This window comes from Bidens hawaiensis, unplaced genomic scaffold (assembly GCF_021521415.1).
Source record: "Bidens hawaiensis isolate Kalapana, Puna unplaced genomic scaffold, B.hawaiensis_p1.1 tig00040747_1, whole genome shotgun sequence".
In the NCBI taxonomy this organism is placed as follows: Eukaryota; Viridiplantae; Streptophyta; class Magnoliopsida; order Asterales; family Asteraceae; genus Bidens; species Bidens hawaiensis.
In genome coordinates, this window is record NW_027505680.1 from 8,703 (window position 1) to 23,285 (window position 14,583).

At 39.0% G+C, this 14,583-nt stretch overlaps 1 protein-coding gene across 1 annotated transcript; it reads right to left on the bottom strand.

Annotated features, from left to right (window-relative positions):
• Positions 1–2,199: 2,199 nt before the first annotated feature.
• LOC143614714 (uncharacterized) lies at positions 2,200–3,657 on the bottom strand (the record flags this gene model as incomplete). The annotated part of the gene is made up of 2 exons (XM_077088068.1): positions 3,540–3,657; positions 2,200–2,720 (listed from the first exon to the last, which is right to left on the bottom strand). Coding segments are annotated over exons 1-2 (639 nt in total), but the record flags the coding sequence as incomplete, so codon positions are not given.
• Between the last annotated feature and the right edge of the window lie 10,926 nt (positions 3,658–14,583).

Here is a 14,583-nt window from a genome sequence, read left to right on the forward strand (position 1 = left end):
TTTCTTGAACAAGCTCGGGACCGGTTATTTGCGATTCACCAATCTCATTCCAACAAATCAGAGAACGACATTTCCGACCATAGAGAGCTTCAAAGGGTGCCATGCCAATACTAATGTGGTAACTATTATTGTAGGAAAACTCTACAAGTGGTAAGTGAGTATCCCAATTTCTACCAGAATCTAGCACACAAGAGCGGAGCATATCTTCAAGCATTTGGATTGTTCACTCAGATTGACCATCGGTTTGCCGGTGATAAGCGGTGCTTAGATCAATACGGGTACCCAAGGCGGTTTGCAACGAATTCCAAAAGTCAGAGGTAAATCGGCCATCACGATCGGAGATAATGGTCAACGGTGTTCCATGGCGACAAATGATATTCTTGACATAGAGTTGAGCTAGTTGACTCACAGAAAACTTTTCTCGAATGGGTATGAAATGAGCCGACTTGGTCAACCGATCAATAATTACCCAAATACTATCATTGCGGCTTTGAGTAGTGGGGAGTTTGGTGACAAAATACATAGCTATGTTCTCCCATTTCCAAACGGGGATCGTTGGTTGCTCGAGCAAGCCAAACGGCTTTTGATGCTCGACTTTGACCTAAGAACAAGTGAGGCATTTAGATACATATACCGCAATATCTTTCTTCATTCTCGGCCACCATAACATGGGACGAAGATCGGCATACATCTTATCCTCACCGGGATGAATCGAGTATCGTGACTTATGAGCTTCATCAAGGATGAACATGCAAAGGTTATCACGATCGGGAACCCATAAACGGTTCAAATAATAAAGCAAACCGTTACGTTTGGTTTCAAGTTAGAGTTCGGTGCCACACGACATCTCTTCGTATAAACTTCCTTCGGTGACGGAGACGTGTTGAGCGTCGAAGATGCGGTATTGAAGGTCGGATTGCATGGTAACACAATTGAGCAAGAGGGATTAATGTGACTCTTACGGCTAAGAGCATCGGCCACGACCTTTGCTTTCCAGGGGTGGTAGCGAATCTCCCAATCGTAATCGCTTAACAATTCGGCCCATCATCTTTGTCTCATGTTGAGATCTTTTTGGTCGAATATGTGTTGCAAACTTTTATGATCGGTGAAGACCACACATTTCGTGCCATAAAGATAGGGTCTCCAAATTTTCAAGGCAAACACAACCGCACCAAGTTCGAGATCGTGCGTCGTGTAATTTTTCTCGTGAACCTTGAGTTAACGCAAAGCGTAAGCAATGACCTTGTCTTGTTGCATAAGAACACAACCGAGACCTTGGATAGAAGCGTCGCAAAACACAAAAAAATCATCGTTGCCCTCGGGAAGGGCAAGTATAGGAGCATTGCAAAGCATGTCCTTTAGGGTTTGAAACGCTTTTTCTTGTTCGGGACCCCATTCATAAACTTTCCCCTTGTGGGTTAGTGCGGTAAGGGGTGAAGCAATCTTTGAAAAGTTGCGGATGAAACAACGGTAGTATCCCACTAAACCAAGAAATGAGCGAACCTCCGTTTGAGAGGACGGGGTTTTCCAATTTTTAACGGCCTCGATTTTAGCGGGGTCAACGTGAATACCCTTATCGTTGACGATGTGGCCCAAGAATTGAACTTGCTTTAGCCAAAATTCGCATTTGGAGAATTTAGCCTAAAGTTTTTCTTTTCGCAACAAGGCCAGAATGGCACGCAAATAATCCTTGTGTTCGTCCTCGGATTTAGAATATATCAAGATGTCGTCGATGAAAATAGTCACAAACTTGTCAAGGTAGGGTTTACAAATGCGATTCATGAGGACCATGAAAACGGCTGGAGCATTAGTCAAACCAAACGGCATGACTCAGAATTCAAAGTACCCATAACGAGTACAGAAGGCGGTCTTGGGTATGTCATCCTCGTGGACACGAAGTTGGTGATAACCCAAACGGAGATCAATCTTGGAGAAACAAGCGGATCCTTGGAGTTGATCGAAGAGATCATCGATGCGCGGAAGGGGATATCGGTTGTTGATGGTAAGCTTATTGAACTCACGGTAATCAATGCACATATGAAGAGTACCATCCTTCTTCTTGACAAACAAAACGGGTGCAGCCCATGGAGACGAACTCGGGTGAATGAAACCCTTGTCCGTGAGTTCTTGGATTTGGTTCGAGAGTTCTTGCATCTCGGAAGGTGCAAGACGGTACGGTGCTTTGGCTACGAGGTTTACTCTGGGTACAAGATCAATACGGAACTCCACTTGATGTATGGGAGGGAGTCCGGAAACGTCTTCGGGGAAATCGCGAACAATCGGGATGTCGGAAAGTTGCTTTTCTTTGTGGGCCTTTGTGGTGACATGGGCTAAGAGGGCGACATACTTCTTACGCAAATAACGTTGGGCTTCTAGGCACGACATGAGGTTTAGCTTTGAGAATGGTCTTTCTCCAGCGACGTTTAGAATCACGCCACCTTCGATAGGGATACGAATAATCTTCTCGAAACATAGAATTTCGAAATGGTGCAGAGAGAGCCAATCCATGCTAATGATGACGTCGAAGCTACCCATTTGCTTCGGAATGAGATCATTGGAGAACTTTTCCCCTTTAAGAGTGAGCGTGCAATTACGGATAACGGAGTTAACAACGATCGAACTACCATTAGCTATCTCTATCGTGAAGGGTTTAGACAATTTACTACTGGACGCATCAAGTATGTACCCAAAATCAAAGGAAATGAAACTCCTATCGGCTCCTGAATCAAATAATACCGATACATGATGCTTGTTAACTAGAAATGTACCGTTCACCACATCGTTCGAATTTCGGGCTTGATTAGCATTGATGGTGAAAGCTCACCCTTGGGTTCCTTGAGGTGCTTGGGTTTGGGAAGTTGAAGCTTGAGGGGTTGGAGCTTCGTAGGCTTGCAGCTTGAAGGTTTGGAGGAGGCATGAGTTGGGGTAATTGAGGTTGGTAAGTTTGAACTTGGTAGGCATGGGAGGGGTAGTAGGGTTGTGGGGCAACAAAGGCTTGATAGGCTTGAGCAAGTCGAGGACACGCGTTACGGAGGTGGTTTGGATCACCGTAGTTATAGCAAGCTCTAATGGTGTTAGTGATTGGAGCACGAGAGGTGGCTCTGTTGGGTTGGATTGACGGTGCGAACCACGGTGGAGCGGCTTGCACTCGGGGTGCTTCTCGGCAGTATTGGGTGAGGTGGCCGAATCAGTGGCAATTGATGCACACTCGGCAAGTGGATTGGGCCGGATGATGACATTGACAAGTGTTGCAATACGGGTGTGGGCCGGTGTATGGATTCTTGGTTGGAGGGGCTTGTTGGAATTGTGGTTGGGCTATAACAAAATTTAGTGAATTGGGATTTCGTTTGTTATTGTGGTAATGAGAGGAGTTGTGGTTGTGGTTGTGGTTGTGTTTAGAGGATTCAGGCTTTAAGGATTCGGGCTTTGAGGATGTGGGCTTGGACTCTTTAGCGGGCTCGGATGCGGGCTTATCATTGGGCTTCTTGGAACTTTTCCGTGTCAAGGTCCCGGCCTTAATGTGGTTTTCAGTGAGGTACCGGCTAGGGTGATGGCATCATGAAGTTCCTTCGGGTCACGACTAAGGACGAAATCTTGGATTTGCATAGGCAAACCCGAGATGTACTTATCAATGGCACGCTCCAAAGGAGTAACCATATGCAGGATAAGGACGCTTAATTCGTGGAATTGGTTGTTGTAAGCGGTATTATCCCCCCCCCTCTTGCTTCAAATTCCAGAATTCTTCTTCCAACTTCCGGAGTTCATATTTCGGGCAGAATTGGTCTAACATGAGCTTCTTGAGGTCATCCCATGGCAAGGCCATGGCAACCTCAGCCCCAATGTCTTTCTTTTTGCTAGTCCATCAAGTAAGGGTATTCGATTTGAAAACACTTGATGCATACATGGTCTTCTTGTCATCCAGACATGCACAATGGAGGAACACGCTCTCCACGTGCTCGAACCATTGAAGAAGAGTTGTAGCACCCTCTGTCCCAAAGTAGTCGGTCGGGTTAGCGTTCGTGAATTACTTGATAGTGAAAACATTAGGGTTTGCGTGAAAAGTTGCTGCATTCACGGCTTGGAGTTGAGAGATGACCATAGGGAGGGTTTCCATGATTCCTTTCGTAATGAGAGATGACATGCGACGGCCAGAGTTGCTAGCGCGGCGGGTACGGTTGATGAGACGGGAAGACATACTGCAAGGATCAAATGTGTAAAATTTATGAGACTTGGGTAAATGTTGTAAATGTATGAGTTTGTATAAGTTGATACTTGTGAATTCCATTTAACAATTTGAGGTTGAGTTTGTGTAAATCGATACTTGTGAATTCTATTTAACAATTTGAGGTTGAGTTTGTGGTTGAGGTTAAGAATGGAGTAATTTATGAGACGTGATTTTATAAGTGTTGACGTAATGAGGAATGATAAATATAATAAATACATAAATAAATAGTCATAACATAACTTAAAATTGAAACTTAGGGTTTCATTTGTTGGTTAGGATTTCATGAACCACCATTGTTCCTTCCAACGCAATGAAAATATCAAAAACCAAATAAAAGTTGTTGAGATATTATGTATTAACTTCACAAAATCGATGAAAATTGAGTTTTGAGGGGTGTTGAGATAGATGGTTGAATTACTTCGGGAACCACCCCGTATTTGCGTACTTCACCCAACTATTCAACTAAAACACAATACGGAAAACCGAGTTTAGCCACGTATCACCGTGAATTCGGTTATAAATTTAGGATGTGATCGTCACATGACCACGATTGATACAATGAGAGTAGTAGATTCGTGAATGTTTGGTGTAATACGCTTTAGCCTAATAAGTTTCACACTCACACCTCACCCTCCAGGAAGGCAACCAGGTCTCATGGCTGATTGAGATGTATGCGCATTGCACTTCCTTAGGCTCGCAAGCCTTGGTGTCAAGGGATCGGTGTATAGGTGTGTCCCCCTTACAGTTACTACGTATTCGTTACACGAATCATACTCAAGGAGAGGGCAGGTAAAAGGTGGGAATTCTTAAGGAATTTCCCGATTTAAAAATCATCCTAAAATTTTGAAAAAATGAATTTGAGGCATAGCCTCGGAATAAGTGTGTGCTTTTGTGTACTTTGTATATGATAAACAATTTAAATAAATTAAGCTATGTACAAAAATTTAAACAAGTAGGGTGCACGTATAGGGACCCTAAACATGCTACTAGGTTGTTACGTCTAACCACCTATCTTATAGCCTTCGGCTCTGATGCCAACCTACGGCGGAATATGCCAGGGCGAGACATAATTGTATCATAGCACAAAAGATACTAAAATAATCCACGTGTCAATATCTAAATTATTAAATTCATATTATTCAAGTACGCAAAAGCACAAACATTGTCTCATAGAAATAAACATAACAATTTGATAAAAAGAAATAAATAGTCTTTAATTCATCATGCATCCTAAGGTCCAACTACTCTTTAATCCCTTGTTTCTTCATCCAATATAGCAACCTGCGCCATGCGGAAAAATACATAGTTTGTCAAAACAAAGTTGAGCAAGTAATTTGTAACGTCCGTAAATTCCGATAAAAAGATTTATCCATGTAGTGATTGCGTACACCATCGGGCTTGACCCGGCTTTTTCCCGAGAGCTCCTGGCTACCCTCGTAAACGTTCTCACTTAACTTCCCACCCAAGTTGCTACATACTTCAATTTGAAGGGACTTGGATGTAACTATTTTACATCATAAAACAAAAAGAAAACTCTAACCCTAAACCTATTTGCAGCCATCGGACCTGGACCCCCCCCTGCTCGTTTTTCTTCTGCCCAGCCAAGTTTTAGCTGTGAAAACTTCAATTCAAGGTCGGTTTTACGATTCCCCATGTCTTTTACACCTTAATTGATCATATTAACGCGCTTATTGGTCGTTAAGATTGAGTTTTGATGATAACAGCTTGCTGACAGATTCGTATACGTTTATTGTAGGGTCTGTAACGCAATGTTAATCCACTGTTTTTGATTGATTCTTGATTCCATGATGTTCTAATTTGAGTCTAGTTTCCAGAAAGGTATAATACATAATTTTTGGACGAGATTTGAATAGTTTTTATGAATTTATAAAATCGAGTGTCAAAGCTGACGCGGGATAACGGATTCTGGTCTGTCTTCCCGATGTCATAACCTTTTTTCGACAAGTTCAAATTGGTTGGTTCCACTTCTGGGAGATAGTGTTTTGAGTTAGGAACCAAACCCAATTGGAATTGTTTAATTTGGTTCGGTAATGAATTTTATAAAAATAAAACCATTTTGTTGCGCGCTGAAATAGCCGCACATACCTTTCTGTGTTGGAAGAATTTTTATGATTTTTGAGTCCAATAGAAAAATATAGTAAAAATATTTTTATAAACCTAAGACATTTATTAAAGTCTGGTGAAAATTTAATAATTTAATTCAAAGGTTATCCTATGTAATTAAATGCATCTTCGCATGCTAAAATCTGCACGTTTTACTCGTTATTAATCAACAAGTTCGTTTTAGGCTTAATCGGTGGTTTTGGTTAGTTGAAAGGTTTTAGGGGCCTTGGGCCAAGTGGTTGGGCCTCGGGCCAAGTGTTGGGCCTTGGTCCAAGTGATTGGGCCTCGGGCCAAGTGTTGGGCCTCGGGCCAAGTGGTTGGGCCTCGGGCTAAGTTGTTGGGCCTTGGACCAAAGTGTTGGGCCTTGGGCCAAGTTGTTGGGCCTTGGGCCAAAGTGTTGGGCTTGGGCGGCCCATTAGGCAAGTGTGTCCTTGCGGTCTAGATTAGTAACGCGTTGTGTATAATTTACAGGCCCTTACTTATGAGTGTGCACTTAGGGATTTCCTAGCTCGTTGCAGGTGTTCGATTGATTCCAGGTGAGTTCATGATGCCCTTTTTACTCTTTTTACGTTTTGGGCTAGCATACACACCGAAATCCAATTTTATACGATTTTACCCGTTACAACTATTTGAATGGTACTACATGGTCTCACTCGTGATTGTGCATTTTGAAAGTCATATTTGAATTATTTTATAGGCTTTAGGATATTTTAGACTCGTTTATGGTCTTGTATCCTTTAAAGTTACATATATTATTTACGGTCTAGGCTCGAGGATACTATTAAGCCTAGTATTAATTTCTAGATTATCCATTATTTATGGATTGAATGTGATTATATGGTTTGGTTTAATGTTTGAATTTGATGTTTGTATGTGTGTAAGTGAATGTGTATGTGAATGTGAATGTGATGGTAAACTGTGACCGGGTCAAATATATTACTTCGGGAGGACACGGGGTGAGGAGGCCCGTGTTGCATGTTTATGACGCGGCTGGGTCAAATATATTACTTGGGGAAGACCCGGGGTGAGGAGGCCCGCCGTATTATGAACCGTGGTCGGGTCAAATATATTACTTGGGGAAGACCCGGGGTGAGGAGGCCCGTATCACGTGTTTGGATGTTAAACCGCGACCGAGTCAAATATATTACTTGGGGATGACCCGGGGTGAGGAGGATCGTGTTGCGTGATTTTGTTTTATTAAACTGTGACCGAGTCAAATATATTACTTGGGGATGACCCGGGGTGAGGAGGCTCGTGTTGCACGATTTTAACGGTTTTGTTAAACCGCGGCTGGGTCAAATATATTACTCGGGGAAGACCCAGGGTGAGGAGGCCCATGCTGCGTGAAAAGATGTTTAATGTTTTATTCACTATGATTTGGTTAAGAAAAGCTATTTACGATTTTATGGTCTCATGATTTTCCACTACATTCCATACTCATGGAATTTAAATTTTTAATGAATGTCGTTTATGAAAACTTGAACTCACTCAGCTCAAGCTGACTTTGTGTGTATGTTAGATTGACTTTCAGGTTAAGAAGTGGATGCTACCGCTTGGACGTGCTGGAGACTACTCGGAAGGTTGAAGGCATTTCTGGTCGAGGATTTCAAATAAAACGGACATTTTATTTACATTTGATTTTTTTGACACCTGTACCCGTGTTTTGGGATTTTTAATACTTAAACTTTTCCGCAGTTATTTACTCTGAACTAGTTTTAAATACAAAGAATCGTTTGGTTTTAAATTTTTGTGAATTTGTGGATGTGGTTACCAACTGTAGGATTCCCGGGATTCGGGGTCTTACATAATCACGGTTTTTGAATACATATAATATAAAAATGACAATTCCTTAGGATAATATGAAATATTACAACTAGCATAACACCAATATAAAAATATTATTAAAGTTGTCTTTTCACTCGAATCCCATGGATAACGAGCTACTCCGACGGCGTATGATCATACTAATGAGGATGAGGATGAGGATGAGATACCAACCACCAAAACATAAAGTAAACACATAGTCACATTTACACATATAACTAATTGAGCAAAATCATATAACGCAAATAGTGGAATTGTAGTGAAAAATGATTTAACGAATAACGCCCCCAAAATGTAAAACGTTAAAAAAAAGGTGAATGTGAATTACTTACCTTTAGTGATTGGATTAGTGAGGATGATATAATAATAAAAGAAAATGAGGATGAACATGTTCAAGCTTTCGAGATACATCAAAAAAGATGCCCTAATTGTTAACGATAGTATAATTAATAAATGAGAAAAACGATTTGATTTTGATGGGATATTATTAGTTTCAAAGTCATTACTTTGATTTAATCGGTTTGAAAGATTTTGGCGTCTTTTAGTGTTTTAAAACATTATATTTATTATTGCTGATGCTGCTGCTGCTGCTACTACTACTACTACTACTATTATTATAACTATTAGTGTTAATATTTTTATTTGGTAACTAATATATGAGTGATATATTTTTATCCATGCTCATATTTTCAAGCAAATAGATTTTAAATAAATAATAGCCGATCTTAAGTATTAGTAACATTATATATATATATAAATGAAACATTAATTATTAAAAACAAATTCATATGTATTTATATATATAAACATGAGAGAATTTATTCGGACCCTTGAACTAGATCAATTTAGCACTGTAAGTAATGAATGAATAAATAAATATGAATAAATAAATAAATAAATAAAATAATATTTATTTCATAGTGTTATATGTGTGTGTGTGTGTATATATATAAATATTATATAATATATATATCTTTAAGTGTATATTTATGTATACATACTAATATGATGCGAAGCCATGACCAAAATAATATCTCTTGGGCTCGGTTTTACTAAAATAATATTTATTTATTATTATTATAGCAATTAAACAGAGGATTAAAAATATATAAATAGAACCGGGTCTAGGGAGGGTCGAACCCGTGCCTGGGCCGGTTCAGTAACTACACTTGAAACGCACCAGCCAACAGGCTGGTGCTTCACTTCGTGTTTCATATCAGTTCCTAAAACAAATAACTAGATGCAACCCAGTACACAAATCCAATTACGGACCCTAAGAATTTAAATCCGTTTAATCGATTGATGTTCGTTCAAATTAAGTTAGGGTTATTGTTACTGGATCAAAAACAATTTATAAACATACTTCAATTGCCATTTATGGTTGCAGGATGATGGTTAACGGGTAACAGTTGGGTTGCGGCTGTTCTTGGCTTCGTTGATGGTAATGACGGCTTCGTATACTGTAATTGGGTTAGGGTTTTGATTGGTGACTTTGAGAGGAATGTGTGTGCACGTTTAATTGAGTTTTTATTGTGTTTATATAGGGTCGGTTAATCTATGGGTCTACATACGCGATTCGCTATCAATTTTGATCCGTTTTTCCAAATTTAAAGTGTCGGTTGATTCGTTTATGATCAAGGAAGATATGACATGATCAAATTGTATTAATATGCCCGAGAATTGAGGTTCAAGAAAGGTGGGGGCTATACCGCGACGGGGAAGGGAAAGGTGGGAAAGAGGAATATTTGATTATAATAGTATTTGCACTTAGGTCCCTGTTCTTTGATATTGGATACAAAAATCGGATTTTTGTTGTTAAAGGGTTAGTTTTGCATATCTTGGATAGCTAAATAAATATAAAAGGAATAATTAAATAAAAGAAATCCTTTATTAATAATTCTACGAATCGGGTCGGGTACAAAACATGAAACGGAAAAACCGAAATGTTACACTCAACATTGACTATGGCATTACTGAAAAACATTTTTCATTAGTTTAGCCATATTAAACCCTGTGCTACCTTGTTTGCTCAACTGAAGACACATAGCCAGGAAAACACTTTAGGAACTTCACACTTCTCAAAAATGAAACTGTTGAGGAGATGATTAATCGGTTTTGTCATCTTATTGCCAAAATGTCTACTGTTAAGTTAGAGCCAACCGAGGTAGTTAAAATCGACACCTTGAAGAATGCTTTTCCCCCAACGTATTCAACCTTCCTACTCGTTTTTGAAGGAAAATGGCTACTTCCGTAATGATAATCTCACTGCTGAAGACTTTATCAACAAACTGGAAGAAAGAGAATATGACATGAAGTGCCAAACTTCATTGAAAGACAGCCAGAATCCGACTTTATATAGAGGTTCGTTGCCGAGAAACAACACTGGAGGCTCAGTTCCTATTACAGCTTTCTACTCACAGAGTTTTCCTGATGGAACTCCGAGCTGTAATTTGACCCCTAATGTATGCTTCATGGCATCGGGACAAGTTATGGATCTAGTCAGTCTAGTTCCCCGCCTAATGTGAACATGAAAGAGGCAGAACAACAATTCACATTTATGTGTGCGTTCGTGACATCTTACGAACAACTAGTTGATCCGAATGACCTTGAACTCATGGACCCTAAGTGGAACATGGACATGATAGTTCGTAAAGTAAAGAAGTTCATGCAGAGAACTGGCAAAGATCTACCCTGTTTGAACAAAAGGGTAGGCTTTGATAAGTTAAAGGTAAAGTGTTATAACTGCAATGAATTTGGACACTTTGCTAAGGAATGCTACAAGACTAAGAAGGAGTATACTAGTCCACGTAATGCTAATCATACTTCAGAAAAAAGTTCCAATGTGCCTGAAAAAAAGAAGACAACAGATAGGCATTAGGTCAAGGCAAGTAACTCACAAGCCTTGGTCGTGAATGAAGGGCTAGACTGGTCGCAAAAGCTGTTGGGAAACCAAGAAAACCTCACTATGGTTGAACCTACTGAGCAGTAACAGATGCTAGTGAGGATAATTTATCTGAAGACAACGACAATTCATAGTCAAAAATGGATTCTGACAACTCGAGTGTTGAACAAACTGAGTCGTTCGCTTGCATCACAAAAATCGAGGAGGTTTGTGCCAATACTTAATTTAATTTATCTGTAAATTAGTCACATGAGACAATTACTACTCAAGTAGTTACCGAGTGTGAAAATTGTTGCGAACTCAAGTGTAAGCTTGAATCTGCGTTGCAACAAAATGATCTACTCCTGAACGAACTTTCAATGTTGAAAGAGTGCCACAGACAAAAATCCAAACTTTTGGATCAATCGACATTAAAAATCAAAAATTTGTCTGTGAGTAACCACGACTTGAAAGCCGAGATAAATTGTAAGCTTGCGATCATTGAACAAAATTTTCAAGAAATTCTGAAACAGAGAACTAGCATTACAAAACTCGAAAATGAAGTTTTAAAACTTAAGAACAAAATCAGCAAATTTAGAGATTCGTCGTTCCTTTTGAATGAAATAATTAAATTAAACCATTCACATCAAAAGAACAGGAAGGCTAGTTTGGGTTTTGTGGAAGTTCCTCCACCTTATTCGGGAGCTAAGACAACTCCAATGCTCCCTTTCGCCATGCATAAACTAAACCAACAATTAAGATAAGCACAAACAATAAAGCTTCTACAAATACAGATACACCTAATACATCGAAACTCATTCCCCATGGATAAAAAAACCGTTTTGTTGATACATGTTTTGTCCGTCTCGGTCTTTATTGATTTTGATAATATAATAGTTTAATAGTGCCTAAGTGTAAGGCACATTCGTTACTCCGTAACGAATGTGTCACATTTGTCTTAAATGTAAGTCCCATTTTTTAACCAAGTTTAACGAATGGAACATAACGAATGTAAGTCCGTATTCCCTCTCGTTACTCTGTCCGATTATCCTCTCAACACACACACTTCACACACTAACGTATATCTAGCCTAATTGTATAACGAATCAACATGAACATCGATGTAATCACAAGATCTAGATCCGTATGTGCTCTCTCAAGTGGTATCAGAGCCTTATGATCTGATCTTCGGTGATTTTCGTTGCAAAATTGTATGACTTCATCAATGATTGATTCAATTTCAGGATGAATTGGTATTAATGGAGTTTTAGTGAAACAGAGTTTTTTTTTTCATTGAAATTGGAACTGTTCTTAACGTAATTCGGAGTGTTAATCAGTTAATTGAATAGTTATGAAGGTTCAAGTGTGGTTAGAGTTCAAATTGATTTTGAATTAAGTTCTGATTGAGGTGTGATTTGAATGGACGAACTGGTATATGACGAAGTGGTTAATTGATCGTATTAGTTGTTGTTGGTGAATCCGGACAAGTGAGATAAGGTTCGGAATCAAGTTACGAATAGATTGATAGTTATTTTAGTGAGTTTAGACTAATGAGGACTGATTTGGTTACGGTTCACAAATCACTTTCGTTACAGTTCATAACGAATATCACTTCATTTGTGTTTCATTCGTTCACCCCGTTTACTAGTCATCCTCTATTCGTGATACTCATTCGCTATATTGCTCATTCGTTAAACTTCATTCATCATTTTAACGAATATCGTTTATTTGTTAAAAGTTGCAATCCACATTCGTTACTTTTCTTCCATTCGTGTGAACAGTAACCATAAGTTTTTAGTTTTTACAAGTTTAGTCCTCTAATTTTCAACAAGTGTTATCATGGCTTCTCAGAACGCCTCGTTCTATGCTTTAGCTTCCCAAAATGCTTTAATGTAGCAAATGCTTACCATGGACAATGAAATAGGGAGCCATAACAAGTGTCCAAAATTGCTGAAATTAACCGACTTTGCTCAGTGGGAACCGAGATTTCGTGCTCACTTGGGATCCGTTCATCCAAGTAGTGTACGTTATCTTGATGTTGTGTATGCTGCACCGTTGGTTGGAAGTGACAATCTCGGCTGGACTCTTAAGGAATTCAAGAATTATGAAACTCAAGAGTTGAAAGATTTTGAGAGTGAGACTAAGGCTTATTCAACACTCACTATGGCATTACCTGAACAAATCTTTCATCAATACAGCACCATAAAGATTTGTGCATCATTATTCGATACCCTGAAAAGAAGAAGCCTGGGTAATACACTAGAGAGCAAGAAAACAGTTGTGAAGTTTTAATTCAGAAACTTTATCTTGATGAAGAATAAAATGATTGAAGAGATGATAAATCGTTTTAGTCATATAGTGGTTGAAATGGCTAGTGTTAATCTTTAGCCAACTGAGACTGACAAGATCGATACATTGAAGAATGCATTGCCTTCGTCATATTCGACTTTTCTCTTTGTGTTGAAAGAAAACGGTTTCTTTCTTAACACTGAACTTACTGCAATGCAGTTTATCACCAAAATTGAGGAAAGAGAATTTGAATTAAAATTTCATACATCATTGAAGGACAATCAAAACCAGAATCCTTCAATTTATGGTGGAGCAATGCCAGCAAACTCTTCTTCAAGTCAAAATTCTGTTCCAATCACTGCTTTCTTCACTCAAGATCAAGAGGAGAATCCTAATGTAAACAACTCACCTAATGTATGCTTTTTGGCATCAGGTGCAAAATCTAAGTCTACCACCAATGCTTCAAGTACATTACCAAAAGTAAACCTTCAAGAAGTCGAACAACATTTTGCTTTTGTATGTGCTTTCTTGACATCATACAAACAATTGGTGGGTAGCAAAATTGCCACTAGTGAGTTAACCGATGAAGATTATGATCAAATTGATTCTGATGATCTTGAATTGATGGATCTAAAATGGAATATGGCTATGATTTTGAGAAAGGTCAAGAAGTTCATGCAAAGAACAGGAAAAGACCTTCCAACTCTGAATAAACAAGTTGGTTTTGATAAATTGAAGGTTAAATGCTACAGCTGCGGCAACTTTGGCCATTTTGCCAAAGAATGTGACAAGCCAAGAAAATAATATTCCGGTCCACGCAATGCTGAGAGATCACAAGGAAAGAATTCATCGGGTAATGATCAAAGCAAAAGGAGTTCTTCTGAAGGTGAGAAGAATAAGTTAAACAACAATCAAGCTCTTGTCGCTAATGAAGGGGTTGATTGGTCGCAAAGGTTGTTGGGAAATAAGGCCAATCTTGCGGTATTTGAACCAGTTGATCAATTTAAAGATGCAAGTAGTGATCAAGTATCTAAAGAGAGCGATACATCAGATTCTGAAACTGATTCTTATCAGAGTTCGTCTGATAACTCATCTGTACAAGTCAAATCTGATTCAAATCACGATCACATTGAATCTTATGCTTGCATGGCTAAGATCGACGAGGTATGTCCTGAACCTCAAGTTAATGTAACTGAATCTTCAATTGTTGTGTTAGAATGTACTGAATGTGCTAAAATCA